General features: G+C 36.6%; 1 protein-coding gene across 3 annotated transcripts in view; it reads right to left on the bottom strand.

Annotated features, from left to right (window-relative positions):
* The window catches only part of LOC150080488 (uncharacterized), a 169,178-nt gene that overhangs the window by 92,831 nt on the left and 56,134 nt on the right, over positions 1-20,213 (bottom strand). For all 3 annotated transcript variants that reach the window (XM_090381855.1, XM_090381853.1, XM_090381854.1), the window contains exon 3: positions 9,372-9,410. In XM_090381855.1, the coding sequence (XP_090237981.1) occupies positions 9,372-9,380 (9 nt within the window). In that variant the 5' untranslated portion in view covers positions 9,381-9,410. The remainder of the gene's footprint in view (positions 1-9,371; positions 9,411-20,213) is intronic.

Genomic DNA, 20,213 nt, shown 5'->3' with positions numbered 1-20,213 from the left:
TTTGAATGTGGAGGTTGAAATGCAGTGCTGGTGTAGAATGGGCAATTGTGCAATATATATTCAGAGGTTTCCAGTTGGTTGCAGCTTGCAGTTGGAGAGAGGTCAAGTTTAAGTTTCATGTTCACACTGAAGTGTCTGGAGATGAGGTACATGGTATGAGGTCCTGGATTGAACCATTTGAGATGGTGTTTACTAAACTCCTGCACTGTTGTAATAAGCCTGAAGGTAGTGCTGCTCAGGAGACAGATTCCAAGTCCAGAGGTTCACGAGCTCCATTCTGATTCTAGTTTTCTTTGTTCGAATTGGATTGTTCAAGTCCAGGATAATGCCATCAAGTTCCTGATGGATGCCCTTTCTATGATGGTATTTCACACAACAAAAAGCAATAGCATGCTTAACTGGCAGCTTTCTGCATATGACCTGCAGGACTGGAGTGGAAACCATCCTGCAGACTGAGGACAATTCTCTGGGTCTGAGTCATCTTTGCCAGACAGCAGAAGCTTTTATTTGGTGCCCCCAGGCACCATATGTTGTAATAGGGGAGAAATATATATTCATAGTATAATTTCACTGAGGGTCCCTTCAGACCCCAGTCCTTGCAAGTGGCTCTAGCTACTTTTCCCGCGATGATTTTCACTTCTTTGAGATAGCTGCAGTGTGGTAAGGAGGATTAATCATCTAGGACTACCAGATATTTGTAAAACCTCTCATATTTATTTATTTTTTTTTTTGCCCTCTATATTGGATAGTGAAGGGGATATTTGTAAAACCTCTCATATTTATTTATTTATTTATTTTTTTTGTCCTCTATATTGGATAGTGAAGGGGGAGAGTTAGGTCATTCAAGGACCCTTTGAGAAGCATGTCTTGTTTTCATTGTGGAGACATTCAATCTTATTCTTGTTGCATCATTCAGCAAAGTCTTTAAGAATGGGATTTGAGATGTCCTCTAGTTGTCATCTCATCTCCATAAGTAACAATGGCCAAATCATCTGCATATGCTAACTGGGTGACAATCTGGTGATCCTCATAAGCTAGATGTCAAGCACCACATACAAGCAAAGTGAACCAAGTATTGACCCCTGGGGAAAGGAGGCAATATTGGTTCACTTATCAGAGAAACTGGAGATAACCTCGCATAATGGATTTGACACTTCTGCCTCTCTGAAACTCACCAGGACACTTTTCTACCAGAGGGTGTCAAAGGGTCCTTTGAAGTCCACAAAGAGGTCGAGTATATTTCTTCTGAGTTCTGCATATGGTATGGTTTCCTCACTGTACAGCCTCTTTTTAAATCCATATTTGTTGGGCAAGTCCAGACTTTCAACTTTGTATGCATCAGTAAATCTGGTGGCAATTAATTTATTGAGAATTTTTCCAGTTATAGAGAGTAAGGCAATAGGCTGGTACGAGTGTGGATTATCTTAAGACATTTTAACAGAATTTTGAGAGTAGCACATTTCCATCAGCAGGGAAAAACCTCATCCCTCTCATGCAGGAGTTGCAACAGTTCTATAGGAGATCTGGAAAGACCTCCTGAGACCCTTTTGATGATATCAACTTCAAGCAGATCTGGATTATGGATATGCCCGATCTGGTTGAGTCCGCCACCAGACCAATTTCTCGTTGCCTGCTGAAACTATTTTCCAGACTGTCTAGTCTAGTTTCTAAGGTTGGTAAGATGTTGTCCCCAAAGGTACGTTTTGATACTTCTTTTCCACTAAGGGATTGAGGCTTCACAAGCTGCAATAATGAGCTATTTAACTTATTTGGCTTGTTCAGACGGGAGTTGCACCAGTCTGTTCGGGTTTTCATTAGTAGTATGGGATCTGATATGTTGGATTTTCAGTTCAACTGTTTTAGAGTAATGCTGAAAGTCACTTGAACAGCACTAATTTTGGCCCTTCCAGTTCTTAATTCTGCTGCTAATGGTTCTGTTAGATACGGTAATGTCAACGTAGGATTGGCCAATAGCAATAATTCAAGTGGTAGAATGAGTACAATGTATACAGATAGGACGGGAGGGGGGGTATGCTCTTAGTAAAGAGCAAATCTAAAATAGTGCATTACATTAACATTGTTAGCTAGTGCAATGTTGAATTAGTCTTGTATGACATAAGCACTAGGAAAACAAAAATTAGAGTAGAAGTGTGTATGATAGGCTGAATGACTATAATGAGCACAACAAACTGTACAAGTGGGCCAGTAAATCGGAATATCCAATAATGGAGAAATTTTACTTTCTCCATTATTGTGGAGAAAGTAAAATTCCATTTTCGTGGGTTGGTCCTTGCACACTAGCAAAACTTTTGTAGATTTATTGGATGACTATTTTCTACAGCAGCATGTTAGAAAGCAATACCTTTGATGTGATTACACTGAACAACAAATTTTGGGTCATATCTTATTACAGGCATGATGAAAGTAAGTTTACTTTATAGATTGAGTGCTAAACATGGAAATAGTGCTTAAAATGGCAGATTGGCTCTTGTTTTCGAAACAAGTTTTTTATATTTATAAAAGGTATTTTTTATTCATATGGCAGTAAGATGTAGCTACAAATATATCTATATCAAACACTGAACCTTTTCGCCTTTCACTTTTATTCAGCTTCAGGAGCATCCCTTTTCACCATCCAACAATAATTGGCTAACACTGTGGCATTCCATTTGCTTTTGGATCTTTGTTCCATCTCTATAATGTCTTGATGGAAGCACTTACCATGTTTGTCACTAACAGCATCACAGTTTGGCAGGAGAAAATCCAGGTAAGAGCAAAAAATGCATCTTCAATTACAGGTTGCACCCCAGTTATTCATAAGAAGTAATGAGATCTTCCACAAGCTGCCTGTAGTTGCCAGCTTTAACATTTCTGGAAGAATCTAAACATTTCGAAAGGCTTTCCATGCTGATTTCTCGCTATCACTAAGGGTACATTTGAACTGTTAATCTTTGAAAAGTTGCCTTATTGACAGACGAATTAAAATGCCTGTCAATCTTCTCTTTACTGTCTTGGGAACTTCTCTTGCAAGTAAGTCAATGCAGGACCATTCACTTGCAAAGCCTTCACAAATTTTTTCAAGAGCCTCAGTTTGATGTGGAGTGGTGAAAGCAAAACTTGAATTGGATCTACCAGAGTTTCAAATGCTACTTTCTTCATTCCAGGCGTTAATGATTTTTGTTGAGGCCAGCCCCTTTTCTCATAGTACATATCCTTGTCACAACTATCCCACTTGCAGAGAAAGCAACAATACTTAGTGAAACCCTTTTGTAGACCTAATAAAATGGCAATTACCTTTAAATCACCATATATATGCCTTTCATACTTCTGACAGTGTACACCTAAGAGGATGTTCTCCGTGTTTGTATACTTGTTCAGCAGCTGACATGTTTATTCGAGTATATCATGTTGTTCATCAGTGTCTTTATTTCCATCAGAGTGTACAGAAAACAGTCAGGTGGGTTAGGAATACGTATAGGTACTTCAGGGTGGGGCACAGACAAACTGCAGAGGGTATATTTCAGCACATCACTGTCCACTTTTTCTTCACCATCATCCCTTTTCTAATAGGAGGCACCATACAGAAATAACAGTCTGTGACACGATTTGTTGGCTCCCTCCATATTATGGGCACTGCAAAAGGCATAAAACATCCCTTTCAATTCACCCACACATTGAGTTTTGATGAACAGGTAATGCAGCAAATGTGTGGAGCCCAGTTCTTGTTCTGGTTGCCTACTTTACACTAAGTACTATAGGTATCTTTCATGTTTGGGCTTTTCATAAAAAAAAAAAAAAAATTCCACATAAACATCTGCCGTACAAATTGAAGCAGGTGCAGCACTGTGAGAAAGTGACCCTTTGGATAAAGGGATGGATAGTAAGGCACAGTGTGGCTATTTAATGACCACTACTCTTCGTGGACTAACCTTAAGTATTTATTAACAGCACTAATAAAAAGGTATTCAAGTTTAATGTCTAGGTTTGTTGATGATACAAAGGTGGATTACAGGGGTTAACCCCCTTGCAGTCCAATGTCACACCCACAGTGACATCTTAAAATTCCACTTTTAGTCTTATGTAACATCCAGTGCACCCACTGGAGTTCGATTATTTATTTTACTTTCCAACTGTGTTGGCACAGCTATTATACTACCATCTATTCATATACCAAATAAACAATTTTAAAAGCTAAATCCATGTTTACTGACATTTATGTTCAATTATTAAGCACAGACAGCATTTTTTCTTTTTGTCCACTATGAAAGTGGAGGGTGCCGACTCTAAAAATTACAGCTGTGAATTATAGGCTCCGAAAAAGCGATAAGTGTTTGCCCTTTTATTTACCTAATTGTTATTTTATATTGTACTTTATACATAGTCTTACAGTTATTGTTACACTGGTTATTTTTAATTTAGATAGAGTTTTTGTAAATTACTACTTAATATACATAAAACAGTTATTTCGTTCGAATTTTGCAGCCATTGTTTTTTGTATAGAGTAGTAGAGAATTCAAATTTTTAATTGTGGTAACTAGGTAGCTCTAACATAATTATATAGCGTAATACGCATCACTGCATTTAGGATTCTATTAGATAGCATAGTATTGACAATTAATTGATTAAATTTATTGATCTTATTAATTTAAAATATCATGCCCCAGACTAGAGCAACAAAGCAACTGGCACAAAGCAGCAGGAGTGCTGTGACTTGGGGGAAAACTGAGGGGGGCAATTCCCCAATGCATCACAGCCTTAAAAAAAAAAAATGTGCAATGTGTGTGCCAGGTGCAGAGAGTGTCTAGAAATTAGACATCAACTCAGTGCTCTACTGGGCATCTATGAGAGTTTGAGGTGTAGGATAGATGCCCTCGAAGAAATTAATGAGGGGCCCGTCCAGCTCTCAGCTGCCCAACTCAACACCAGAGCTCACTTCCTGGGAATCAGGCAACACAGCGGCAATCTCCAAGGCAGAATATGTTCAACCGGTGCAATACCACCACTGCTTATTCGAGGCTTGAAGTGGTGAAACCCATGTTTAGTCTCCATAGCAAAGTTTCCGGCAACCCCCCCCCCCCCCGGGAGTAATTGTGCAGTCAGATATGAAGTTTTCTGAGCAATGCAGACAGGCAGCCAGGGCAGGTCATGGGGTTTTGTCAATGATATACAGGAATTTTGCTAGCAGGGAAAAAGGAGGCGATTGTCCCTCTGCATAAGGCAATGGTCAGACCATGCCTTGAGTACTGGAGGCCTCGTTTTAGGAAGGATGTAGATTTGCTTGAGCATGTACAGAGAAGGGCAACAAGATTGGTGATGGGAATGAAGGGATCATCTTACCAAGAGAGGGGCTTAAATTCTGCAAATTGCAGTGGCTGGAGACCAAGCACTTGCGCGGAGATCTGATTGAGGTGTATAAGGCCTTGAATCGGTTGAGCACGCTGAATTCTGATGGGATCCTTCCACTTGTTCAGATTACGAACCTGAGAGGGCATAAATTCAAATTAAGAAAAGACAGAGGTAGAATAGATGTGCAGAAATTTGCCTTTAGCCAGTGGGTGGTGGAACAAATTGCTGGAACAAACTTCCATCTGTCGTGGAAGTTGATAGGTTAAATAAATTTAAGGAGGAACTGGACAAACATTTAGAGGGAATGGTTGTGTGAAATTTTTTTTTTTGGCTGATGCTACATAAGCTCATATGCTTGCATCACATGCCACTACTACTATTACCATGGAGAAATGTTGAAAAAAACAAAATAAAAAAATTACCATTTTTTTATTTTCTCAAAGTAACAACAGTTCTGTTTTCTTCTTATATTTGTTTGTAAAGTGCTAATAAATACTGTATGTAGAAATAGTCGGCCAGTTAGTGTTTTTATTATTCGAATTTGAAACTTAGCGTTTCTCTATTTGTTCTGAATATTTAGAAACTTCCCATTCGTTACATAAATTATGATATTCAAAATTATGCCTACTGTAATGTACAGACATTGGGTATGCCCATCTGTTTCTTATTGTTTTCAAATCTTGAAAAAAAAATAAATAAATAATCATTATGACAACAAAGATAGTTTTGGAATATCTAAAATGAACTTCTCATTACTTCAGTTCCTAGATTTATATTTTGTTTCTAAAAACATCACATTAAATTTTATTATCATTGAAAACAATAACTTTTTTATTTAAAAAAAAAAAAAAATTTATTATTTTGCTTTGTACAACAAATTGCAGCCTGCACAGTGTGTGAAATATGCATTGTATTTTAAATGAAGACCTTAAACAACACAATAACTGATAACACCCATCAGTTTCATATTTCCTCCCTTCTAATTAATCTTGGTTTTCCTTCTGCAGTTCACATTAAATGAAACTTAATTAATTTGAAAAATGCATGTTGTATGATTTCCACTACTAAGCTATACCTAAAAAATCACTGATAATCATCCAAATTTAATCTGTTAATGGAACATGTGATTCATTCCCCCCTCTCCACTAAGTCACGCGAGATAGTGGGGTCCGCAAAAACATATCGGAATTGATTAGTGCTGGTTGTGCTAATCCACCTGCTTGCTTAAATGAATTTTTATTTAAGCTCGCTGGTTGTCAACGCCACACATTCATTGCAACATGGACATTGAAGCTTTTTTCCCAAGGTGTATCTTCGACAACCAACATGGGACAAAACAGAAAAATTACATTCGAACAGGAATAAATAAATAATAAATTTTCAGTTTATACTCCGGGATGACCAAACAGTCAGGAGTTTACAAGATACACAGAATACAAGAAACAGCACCGTATTCAGCAATGGAGAAATGTTGAAAAGAAATAAGCCAAGGAAATTAATTACAACAGAAACAATTACAATTTAAAAAAAAAAATCACTATATATAACAATTTGTCGATTTATGTACGCAGTGCGTTACATAAATATGTATATTTGTGTAATGCACTGTGTTACATAAATATACATTTCATATATATAAAAAAAAAATCTATGAAATCTATTTTATATGGTATGAGGCACAGAAGTATATAACCGGGTTTAATATTTGTATTACGCTGTTTTTTTTTTTTTAATAAAAATTTGTGTGGACTATCATCATTTGTATAATCAAAAATCTATAATATTAGATTATTTGACCAAATTATGAATTTTAAGGAATTTCTGAGAAAAAGATAATTGGGCAAGAAGAAAGATGATAATTGCATAGAAAGTGGGCTGGATACTTTAATCAATGCAAGAGTTCCCAGATATGTTCCGAGCTTTTAAATCAATCTCTCTCTCTCTCTCTATTTTTTTTTTTTTTTTTTTTTTTTTTTACCCCACAATGGAACGTAGAGCATGTATTTTCATTAATGGAGCAACATTATAAATAATACGGAGACAAATACTGAATAGTATTTTGTTAACTTTCTCGTGCATATAATTTCAGAATGGATTGAAAAACATTTTATAATTATTTACTTTGTAATCCGAACTTACTGAAAATGGCAGTAAGGATAAGTATGCATTGTAATTTTTTAATAATAATTATATCATTTTTAAATTGTTATCATTTTTAAAACTAAAAGTGTCCTGGTTTCTTTTTTTTTTTATCTAGATCTCGTAACCCCCCCCCCACCCCTTACCCTTTTGGAGGTAAGTCTTAAAAAAAGAATGATTGCAAGAAAACTGAATTTTTTTTTTCCCTGTGCAGTTCTGGTGTTTGACACTGGAAGAGACTCCAGGATTGCTTGGCGTCGGACAATACACTTATGAATATAATTCTATCTTACGTTTAAAATATTATTTTTGTCTTTGATTGTTATGCTTCATTTTTCGATTTGTAGCTATGCTACCTCCTCTCATCTTGCCAGTTTTGTTTTTTTTTTTTCATTCTCCTCAACTGTTATCAATACATAACACATATTCATATGTAGTAACTTCTGAACACTTTGCAACTTTAGCGTTTTTTCCCCCCTTCGATAAATTTTAAATTCTTCCCCTGCAGAAACATTATTCCCTTCCTCTTTCAATTATTTCAGTGCTCATGCCAACAAATATTTAATCTAATGTCCTGCAATGGGCATTAGTAAACAACCCGCTCCCTCTCTTTTCCCCTAATTATTTATCTTTTGATAAGTTTTCACCTGAAAATTACAGGACACCCGCTGAATTGCAGGAAGAGATAATAAGAAATTTTACGGTAGTGTTTACCCGAGAGCTAAAGGGATTACCGTTCTGCAATACAGCAGCGCCCGTAAAACTTACCCCAGTGAGAAGTTGCACCGGTCACTGCTTTCTATGTGTTCATACCCAGTGAGAAGCTTCAGCTGTGTGTCATTGCTGGTTCCAAATAATCGGTCACCTGCGTTTTACGTGAGAGCACCCTTATAGAATTTAAAAAAAGAAGACCAGACCACTGTAGTCACCTTTACTAAAGCATGCAAAAACCCTCCCCTTACCCCTGATGGCAGTTACATCTTTAAGTAAATCCCACATCAGGTTCTTTTACCTGCAAATTCTTAATACACAAATAATCACTGCTGATAATCAGATCAAGATTACTCCCTCTAAGTGCCTCTTGAACATGCTGCTGTAGAAAATAATCATCAGTAAATCCCAAAACTGTTGCTAGTGTGCACGTGACCAATTCACAAGTTCCAGTCAATATCTGAGAAGTTAAAATCCCCCATAAGACATTCTGATTTACTGGCCCATTCTATTTCTCTGTATAATTGTTTATTGTACTCAGTCATTAGTCTTATAACACACTTCTACCCTCATTTTTTCTTTCCCAATGCTTTTTTCACACCAGGCTGACTCAACATTGCACTGTCCACCAATAACAACTGGATGCTCTACCTTAGATTTGATACACATAAGTAGAAATATGGTTGCATGTACATATTTGAAATTTAGTACACAAGTCTTTAAACTGGAAAATGGAGAATAAAAGACTAATGTTTCTGTGGCTAAAAATATTTTTTGCAATATTCAGCACTATTTTTTTTTTTTTTTAAGTTAATACTTTTAATTTTCTCTTAAAACCTAAGAAGTAGATAAGTGCTTTTCTTTTAAAAGCTGAAAAGTAGATGAAATATTGGCAAATGTCTACATAAAATATTGAAAGACTAAATATTTTCAGAAATTAAAAAAGTTGGACCTTTATCAGGTGACCTGCCTACTTGCCCACTGTACATTTTGGTGCAATTACCCCAAGTTAATGGGGTCACTTTATACTTACTGTTGCAAATCTAATAAGTGGAACACCTTTTTCATACAGTTTCTTAAAAACTTTATTTACTTAATGTCTTTCAATTATATATAATTACCACAGTAAGTGTGAGTTTAAATTATACAATTAAAGGGAATTAAGTTGTACTCACCATGGCCATTGTTTACAAGTTTCAGAACCACAGAAATATCTGTAAAAAAAAAAACTAATTTAAGAACACGACATAAAAACAGACAAAATTCCAAATTACATTTATTTCCACTATATTAAAATACAGGAGTCATGAAAAGAGAAAAATTAACATGGGCAAAAACTAACTTAGCAACCTACAGAATGATAACTGTTTATTGTTTATTTAATAACACTATGTAACAAAGGTATTTATTTATTCAGCCACTCCCCAAATGATGTAAGGGTTGCGTTCCATGGAACTCTAATCAAATGTCGAATTTTACGCGACGGAATTGCCCTAAATGCTTATGCATTTAGGGACTTATGCACTTGCAACTAACATGCACTGAATTTGACTGAAGCAAAATAATAAATAAAAAAAAAAAAGTTCAACGAACATATAACTAGAGTTAATTCAAATTTTTTTTTTTTTTTTTTTTATCTAATGCGCAGGAAAAATTACAAGTGTACAAAATTACAAAAATTATAAAATTACAAAGAGGAGACGGGCATAATGTCAGCAAGTTTTACCTTTCAAGCATCACCGCCAGAATTAACTCTCCAGCTGATAAGCTATATTTGTTGGTATTTGGTTTTTTTTTTAGGAGCATTAGCAACTAAGGCTCTGGGGATATGCAGTGGTCATTCCCTGATCTTTCCACATCCTCCATATTTGGTGGTGACTAGCTCGAACCCCGGTCTAATCAAGAAGGCTATATTGCCCTGGGGATATGCAGTGGTCATTCCCTGACCTTTCCGCATCCTCCATATTTGGTGGTGATGAGCTCGAACCCCGGTCTAATCAAGAAGCATGTGCTATGCCCTGCTGCTCCTGCCCACAGAGGTGCCTCCAGCTGATATAAGCACACCACTGCAGAAGTTGAGGGCTGTGGAGATTTAGAAGGAAAGTTTTCACATAAGACATCACAATCTCTCTGCAACTGCAGAATCTGCACTAGCAACTTCAGCACATACTTTAATGTTTTGGACACCGGCATGATGCTTGAACCTATTAAACCACTCATTGCTTGCCACGAACTTGGCTTGGGATTCGCCATACTTATCCTTAATATCTTCATAAATACTTCTTGCTTTTGTTTGACTAGCCATTGGACTCAGGGGCATTGGCTTCTGATTTTCCATCCACATAATTAATAGCTTTTCCATCTTCAATATAGCACCTGAATGCTGTTTTGTGATCATTGTTGATCTTAAATGCATTGATCCTTTAACGTGTTATTTTATAGGCACACTCCCTTAAAATAGTATTCACTGTTGCAGCAGCGAGACCTAATTCCGTGCAATAGATGACAAACTTTGTCCTGCTTCGTACTTCTTAATTATCTTCATTTCTGAATCAATTTTGTTTCGTTTCATTTCCTAGCACTGCCAGCACTTTCACTTTCCGTTGGTCCCTTTCCTTTCAACCACTGTAATAAGTAAATAGGAATGAAGAGAAGAAGATTCTGAAAATTTACTTTTATATGATTGAAGATTTTAGTGAGGGGGGGGGGGGGGGTGGAAACTCATTTCACCATAATACTGTTACATAAAAACCCACAGAATTCCAGTTATCAGTATTATCGCAAATGCAATAAGATAGAGTTTACTACCTGTTTATAACAGATTGCGCTAACAGAAAAGACCAATAAACTGGAGAGTGCAAACTGTTTTATGGTAGTGACCTCCAGAAATGTGTTTTAGAAAAATATCACAAAGGCGTTCAAAATTGATTCTTATAACAGATCATATGATAACAATGAAAGAGTAGTGCAATTTCCATTAAAAAAAATGGACCTTTTAGAGAGATAAATAGCTTAGTTATATAACGAAATTTAAACTTCCGGAAAAAAAAAAAAAAAAAAAAACCATGTTATTGGGTTCACATTACGATATTTTCATGATACCTCCATTTATTCCTACAGGATGCAAAATAAGTTAGCACAATTTTTTTAAGTTTGCACCAGCCAACAAAATCTTACGTAAAGATTAATTTCTGTAAGTCGAGTATTACTTAAGCCAGGGAGTGCCTGTATTTAACTTTTTTTAACAATATTTTGTGTGCTGAATTTAATGGTGTATTGGTTTTGCATCTAGCATAATTACACTGCTCAGCAAAATTAACAGAAAAGTACAAAATGTAGTGTATCTCATGCAGTTTGTGATGAAGCGGGACAAAATTTGGTACCTTGATGTACCATACAATAACGATGTAATGAAGAGACAGTGACGAACTTCGGAGGGGTATAAGGGATATTTATAGGGGTTGTATAAGAATTACCAAAAAAGGTCACATTACAAGATCCTCTAAAATATGATCACATGACATCAATAGAGTGTATGATCCCTTCCAACAGCTACACAGGCCTGAAAGCAGTGAACCATACTCAATAAGGGTGTCTATACGATTGTATGGCAACAAACCCAATTGATCCAGATGTGCAGACTTCAGCTCACCAAGTCACAAGGAGTTGGCTGTCACCATACAATGAGATGTCCACACATGTTCAATTTAAATCTGGTGATCATGCTGGCCATGGCATTCATTGAAACTTCAGTTTCGAGGTATTCCTCCACCACCGGAAATCCATATGCAGTTGCGTTGTCGTGAATGAGAAGAAATCTGGGCCAACCACACCCCTGAAAAGTCGCACACAAAGTCTCAATCATTAATATACAGTCCAATTTTAACATCAAACCAAATATGACAAATAAAATATCTGGATGACAAATGGTCTACACCAAAAATAAAGCAAGATAGACCCCCCTTCTTTTAAATGAAAGGCCCTTTATATACCATGATGACATAGGAGCATGTAATATTCGTATAATTTTTTTTTTTTCAGTTCCTACCTAGAATTGTAATACTCCAATAATATCTATGATTGTAGATATTATTGGAGTAAGCAACAAGTGAAGCATAACATCATTGGTGGCACTAAAATAGCCTATGTGTAATCACAAACTGAATACCTCTTTATGTTAGATGCAATTTTCAAAGTTTCCATTCCTTTTTGTGAATCCCTGCTGTTGACTTGCTAGTATCACCTTAGTGATATTTTTCTAAAGCACATTTCTGGAGGTCACTACCATAAAACAAAAATAATTTGCACTTTCCAGTTTATTGGGATTTTCTGTTAGTGCAATCTAATTATAAAAGGGTAGTAAGCTTGATCTTCTTGCATTTGCTATAGTATCAATAGCTGGAATTGTCAGTTTTCAATTTATGGTGAAATATTTTTAGCTACATGGTGCAAGGATGCCTGAGGCCTGCACAGCAAAAAAAAAAAAAAAAAAAAAAAAAATTCAAGTTACCCTGACAGAGAGAGAAGTAGAAGGGAATCACCAAGAAAGAGAAGAATGAAGATATCCAGCTCAGGATCCTGGGTGTGCCAGGCCCATACTCACCAGGTGTGAGCCCTTCAATGAAATATTCAATCATATAAAAATTAAATCTTCAGAAACACATTACTCCATATCATATTTGTTGCAACTTGTGTGCCATGTTATTAACTGCTTATCATTTTTACTGTTTTAAATTTTACAGCCAAAAAGTCAGTGAAGAGAAATATCAATCAGTATGTACATATTACAGTACGTATTAAGCTATGTACATAAGCATAAATTTATTTTTATTTTGCTAACCGGAAAATATTCTTCCGATTTTCACGAATCATTTAAAGCAGGGGTCCATGGTACTTTGGTGGAAGATCCCTGGGTTAGGTTCTGTGCTATTGAGCTTGTGGTTGTTTGAGACCATAAAATTGGGACTTCGAAGAGTGCAGTTCATGACTTTTAAAGAGAGCAGAAGGTACACAAAAATCTAGATGCTGCAGAAGAGATTGTGCTTAGCAGCAATGAAGAGGAATAAAATTAAATTAACGTACATTATCTCACATATAATGTATCACAGTTTGTAAGGCAAGATGTTTGTTCAGTTATTACTATTTAAGTTACTCCTATTTATAAAAATAGAGGCCTCCAGAGCCAAGTGGGAGTGCAGCAGCATACACTCCTTGAGTAGACAGGGGGTTCAAGCTCCTGACTGCTAAATACGTTGATCTGCCAACCCGCAATGGACCAGCATGGCAGATTATGGTCCATTTCCCTCTATATGAATTGCTGAGGAGGTTTCCATCCTGCAGTGGGTTGATAATGGCTGCAGTTTACCTTTTTTATTATAAAAATAAAGTTAAAATAATAAGTTATTACTACCATAAAATTTGAGTTTCCGATAGTTATAAAAAATGCCATATTTTTGGTATGTAACTCAATCTTAGTCCTGTATAACACTGTTTCGCATTACACGAGATTTTGTAGAAACCAAACAACTGTTATATGAGGGTTACCTGTACTTACGGGCCTTTTATACATCCCAAATATGGATAAAACTGACAAACCATGGTGACATCTGCTACTTTTAAATGTGGCTATATCAAATCTTAGGATGCAGGTCAAAGCTATATCCTGACACAGCATACACTCCAGTGCCAGAAGTAAAGAGCTACCATTTCTCAATCCAATTCGCAGAGAACTAGATAAGAACTGGATGGTATATCTGGTAAACATAACTTATAAGTGAAAAAAATAATAAAAAATAAGGGAGATAGAGAATATTTACATGTCTCTTATTATACATTTTAATTGTTGCCTTATATCCACCTTCTATCACTATCTTTTTTTTTTTTTTTTCACTTTGTTATCCAGGCTCTACACAGGTTTAGCATTTGTTGCCTTTGACTACTTCCACATTTTTCTGCCTTCTTGTTTCCACTTTTTTTGTTATTCCATATACAGGGTGTTTATAAATGGTGGGAACACTTTCAGTGATTGATTGCACAAAGACTAAGACAAATAGTGTCATACATACCTTGTGAACGAGAAAATGTCAGTTTTTTTTACATCACATCACAACGATTCAATGCGGGAACCATGTGTGACATGGCAAATGTCCACATGGTAATCAAACTCTGGACATACTCTATTCAGCATATCCCGTGTTGGTAGCTTCTTCAATTCTCTGCTTTAGTTCCTGGATGTCACGAGGCAGACGTGGTACATAAACAAAAGGGACGTCCCTTTCTCCAGTCCAGCACTTGTATAGCTCGGTGTTAATGTAGGCCTGAACGTCATTATGGAAGTGTGGAGTGGCCCAGTCTTACTGGTAAATAGTCATCACTATCTTCCTGAACTTGAGGCATCAACCATTGCTGAAGCATATCAAGGTAGGATATGCCCAGATTCAGAGGTAGCTATCCTACCTCAGAATTAATGCCAACTGGCGGTGAATGATGGAACTACACGCCTCGGCAGTAACAACTAGGGAAGTTTCATGTTTTCTCTTTCACATGGTATAAATAAAACATGGTGTCTCTCTTACTCCATATGCAATAAATTATTGCAAGTATTCCCACCATTTATAGACACCCTGTGTGTGTGTGTGTGTGTGTGTGTGTGTGTGTGTGTGTGTGTGTGTGTGTGATGTCAATTAGATTTAAATATTAAAGTTTTAAATATCATAAATGAGGATATTTGCTCCTATTAATACTATAGTATAGTGACAATTAGACATGTGTGTGTGTGTATATAATAAGATGAATCTGCAGTGATTGTCAACCCACTGCAGGATGGCAGGCCCCTCAGCAAGTCATAGTAATCGTGGCATGTGATGCAAGAAAGCAAGCATATGAGCTTATGTAGCCTCAGCCAAAAAAAAAAAAAAAAGTGTTCACACAACCATTTCCCTCTAAATGGTTGTCCAGTTCCTCAAATTTATTTAACCTGTCAAATTCCACAACAGATGGAAGTTTGTTCCAGCAATTAACCACCCGCTGGCTAAAGGCAAATTTTGGCACATCCATTCTACAGCTGTCTTTCCTCAATTGAATTTATGCCCCCTTAGGTTTGTAATCTGAACAAGTGGAAGAATCCCATCAGAATTCAGCATGCTCAACCCATTCGAGGCCTTATACACCTCAATCAGATCACCTCGCAGGTGCCTGGTCTCCAGCCTCTCTTGGTAAGAGGATCGTTCATTCCCCTCACCAATCCTGTTGCCCATCTCCGTATACTCTCAAGCAAATATACATCCTTCCTAAAACGAGGCCTCCAGACCTGTGCATATTAAATGAATGGAACATAATCTGCCATGCTGGTGCAATGCAGATCAACCATATTTAGCAATTGTAGGCTTGAACTCCAGTCTACTCAGAGCATATACTACTGCTCTCCCACTTCTGACCATTTAGCCATGGAAATGGATCTATCAAATCCAAAAGATAACTTCTGACACCTTGTTCAGGAAAACAAAATCTACTAGATGCCAGACACCAGGCTTCCACATACAGAGAAAGACATGTCACTATGCATGTTCATTAAATGTTGGTCTTCATGAAAAATTGAAATTAACCACAAAATCTGGAAGAGAGGAGTCCTTTTTCACAGATAATTCATGTAAGTGTCTGAAAGACATGTTGCCTCACAATAGGAATCTATATTTCACTGTGAAGAGACAGCTTCGCAACAGGATCTATTCCTGTTGTGCACTGATGACTTTAAGGCAACAGAAACATGCAGCATGGGTTACAGAAAAATCAGACATGACCAGTATACAGCAAACTCCAAGTTATCCTGAGTAAACTGGAAATAAATCTGCTTGGGTAATCAAAACACCAGATAATCTGCTAAATTTTAGGAATAAAAAAAAATAAAAACTCTTAAACATGGCAAATACAGGTGATCCCCGCTTAACGCTGATAATTCATTCCGGAAAAACAGAGCGCTAAGTGAATCTGCACTAAGCAAGCGCCACATTCCCATAAGGTACCATGTATTTGTGAGTTGCAGTCGGTGCCATAGGATATTTCCTAATCAATAATAAACGGTAGTGAAAAGATGCACAAATGTCGGTCAAAATATTTAATATTCAAATATTTGTACATATAAAATATTCTGCATTACATACGTATATAATTATGTGGTAACTATTTACGTATCAGAATTAAACTTAAAATTACAATTAAAATCATGAATTTAATTGATCTAAATTGATTTAATTTAATTGATGAATTTATTCATGAAAAATGTGTTGATTGAACTTTGGCCCTTTTCCAAATAAACTAAACGGGGTATTAATTTTAAATCCCCTGCAGCGTTACTACCCAACAATAAAGTCAACCAATCCTTCGCCACTTTGAAACCTGGCATGTTTTTTTCTTCTTTTAATATGAAACTTCTTTTAGGCATTCGTTTCCACAAAAAGTCTGCTTCATCTATGTTAAAAACTTGTTGAGAAGTATAACACATAATACTCCTCTTCAATAATTTTAACAAGTTCTTTTTTGAAATTTTCGGCCGCTTGATCTGCACATGCGGCTTCTCCCTGGATTTTAAATCAATTCAACCAGCCCTTACAGGTTTTAAATGGTTACACTTTTTTTTTTTTTTAAGATGAGTTTTCTTTAGATGATCATATTGGCTAATCTTTTTCTCTCTCTTTTTTTTATAATATTTAACTTAACTGAATTCTGCATTGGATATTATCTTCAATAAAATTAGTTAGTCTTTCCATTTCAATCCTAATAGTTAGCCTAGCCCTAGTTGCTTGCAGTGGAACAGCTATCTTTTCCGCTGCTAAAATTAATTAATTTTTTATAATTGTTCTTACAGTTAAATTTGTAAGTCCTAAATTATGGTACACATCTGCTTGTCTTTGACTGGAATCGATTCACTTCAAAACAACTAATTTAATTTTCCAATTCAGTCCTTTTCTTACATTTATAGTCTTCGTACTGCGTTCAGACTTTGTTGCTTTTTCATTCTTATCCACCATTATTAACTTTTCGAAAATGTAACTTCGTTGGTTGCATTAATTATGATACAATGTTCAAGTAAACTGTCCGTTATAGTAGTAGTAGTAGTGGCATGTGATGCAAGAAAGCAAATGCATGAAAAAAAAAAAAAACACCACACCATTCCCTCCAAATGCCTGTCCAGTTCCTCCTTAAATTTATTCAACCTATCAACTTCCACAACAGATGGAAGTTTGTTCCAGCAATTAACCACCCGCTGGCTAAGGGCAAATTTCCGCACATCTATTCTACATCTGTCTTTTCTTAATTTGAATTTATGCCCCCTTAGGGTTCGTAATCTGAACAAGTGGAAGGATCCCATCAGAATTCAGTGTGCTCAACCGATTCAAGGCCTTATACACCTCAATCAGATCACCATGCAGATGCCTAGTCTCCAGCCACTGCAATTTGCAGAAAAGCCTCTCTTGGTAAGAGGATCCCTTCATTCCCCTCACCAATCTTGTTGCCCTTCTCTGTACACGCTCAAGTAAATCTACATCCTTCCTAAAATGACTCCAGACCTGTACGCAGTACTCAAGGCGTGGCCTGACCATTGCCTAATACAGAGGGATAATCAACTCCTTTTCCCTGCTAGCAAAATTCCTATATGCACGATGTCTAATACGGTACTGAGTGATGACCAGACTTCGGATAAATGCATTTCACGCAAATATTACAAGCAATATATTTGATTTTTTAAAATGTTGATCTCAGAAATAAGTAACAAGTCACTGTACTGCAATTAAAATTGCGTGCGAGAAAATTTCACTGAGTGGGAAAATTTTTCAAAAGTCTGCATGGGAAATGTTTTAATGCTGTTTTGCTATTCATTTTCAAGCTATCAACTCCATCAAATGAAACGATTTCGTTAGATATGCAAAAAATGCTATCTGTATAGAGCATTATAGTCAGATATAGGTTATAATATAAGAACAGTGTTATAGCGAATCAGCGTAAAGCAAACTGCGTTATAACAGGGGCCTGCTGTATGTAATTTTATTTTCATAAATACTCGTTCATATTTATAATAGTATACTAAAAAAAGAAGATTTAATGCAGGGTTTAATGTAATTTTTTTTTTTTTTTTTTCGGGAAAGTAAATGAAGAGAAAGTGAACAAAGTTCACTTTCTCTTCATTTACTTTCCCGAAGATGGTGTTATGTAAATTTACAAAGAACGATTGCGTCAGCAAGAGATTTCTTTGCTGTTCCATGTAATTGAGCAGAGACAGGTATGGACTGGTAGGTTGGGTAGTGATAACTATCTTGGCCAAAACCAGATAGTCTAACAACTCATTAAAGTTAGAATTTTTGCACCTTTTTAATGTGTATTGACGAACTGAATATTTCAATCAACACAAACTTCAGAGTTTCTGCGCCCACCCCATGTTGGGTTGTGGGGGGTGTAAGTTATATATGACATGCTCTCAAGGCAGCACCTACTATATACACATGTACAAGTCCTCAAAATGACTAATGTGATTTTAAATAGTTACCACAGAACTGTGAACCAGAAGAAAAAGGTTTATAGTGAATGTACTTTAGCCATGATGTAACTTGGATTTTACCTAAAAGAATACCAGACAATCCTAATCATACAGCCAGTATGCTTGATCTTTTTCTCACAAACAACCCTTTTAAGTACATGGTCGAAGTGAGAGGTCCTTTAGGCACTTCAGATCACAACTTGATGATTGTCTCTTCTCCAATGGAACCTTTATCTCATGGCTATTCCCAACCTCGTGTTGTTTGACATTACAAGAATGCAAAATGGGATGACATGCAAGACTTCTTTTCTTCTTTTCCTTGGTCCGATTACTGTTTAAAAACTTCTGATGTCAATGTTTGCTGAGATCGTGTCATTGAAATTATTCTTGCAGGAATGGAATCCTTTATCCCAACACTCCACTTTAAAATCTTGTCCTTTATCTAAACCTTGGTTTTTCAATAAATGTGCTAAGGCTGTTCAAGAGAAGAATGCTGCATATCGTAATTGGCTTGTTTCTAATTCTTCAGTTTAATTTTCTGCCTACACCAAAGCTCGCAACAATTGTAAAGCAGTTATTAATCAGTCCAAACTAGAGTTTGAACAGGCTAAGAGTAGAAAACTTTCTTCTTGCCCTAATAGTAGCCAAGCATTCTGGTCTCTTGCCAAAGCTATTGGCCACAACTTTTGCCCATCTCTGCTCCCACCTCTGTCCAAACCAGATGGTTCTGTTGTCACTTCAGCCAAGGATAAAGCTGACCTGCTAGCATCCCATTTTTCTTCCAGCTCATGTATTAATGATCTTGGTAAAACACCTCCCACCATTCCCAACACGCTCCATTCAATGCCTCCTGTGGTCTTCCGTCAAAAGGATATCAGGAGGATTTTGATGAATCTTGATGTTAAGAAAGCTCCAGGTCCGGATGGTATTTCTCCTCTTGTTCTCAAAACCTGTGCTCCTGAACTTACTCCTATTCTTTGCCGCCTTTTTCACTTTTTTTTATTCCAAAGGTGTTTTTCCTTCTGCTTGGAAATTTGCTCATATCCAGCCAGTTCCAAAAAAGGGTGACAAATCCCTCCCATCCAATTATCATCCCATTGCAATTACTTCTCTTTCTAAAGTAATGGAGAAATCAATTAACTGCCAACTCTTAAACTACCTAGAAACCGTCCGTCTGATCAACGATCGCCAGTATGGATTCCGTCAGTGTCGATCCACTGGTGATATTCTGGCTTATGTTACCCATTTATGGACTAATTCAATGGAAAGGTTCGGTGAAACACAAGTAGTTGCTCTTGACATCTCAAAGGCTTTCGATCGTATTTGGCATAAAGGTCTTCTAAACAAGCTTCCATCTTATGGTTTGCCAACTGTTTTCAGTAATTGGTTATCCAGTTTTCTCTCTGATCGCTCACTGAGGGTGATGGTAGATGGCTCTCTGTCTTCTAACTTCTCCACTAATGCCGGTGTCCCCCAAGGTTCAGTT

This window comes from Mastigoproctus giganteus, chromosome 9 (genome assembly GCF_048544385.1).
Source record: "Mastigoproctus giganteus isolate SK-2022 chromosome 9, ASM4854438v1, whole genome shotgun sequence".
In the NCBI taxonomy this organism is placed as follows: Eukaryota; Metazoa; Arthropoda; class Arachnida; order Uropygi; family Thelyphonidae; genus Mastigoproctus; species Mastigoproctus giganteus.
Note: the sequence above shows the minus strand (reverse complement) of the source record. Positions and strands in the feature narration are given on the sequence as shown.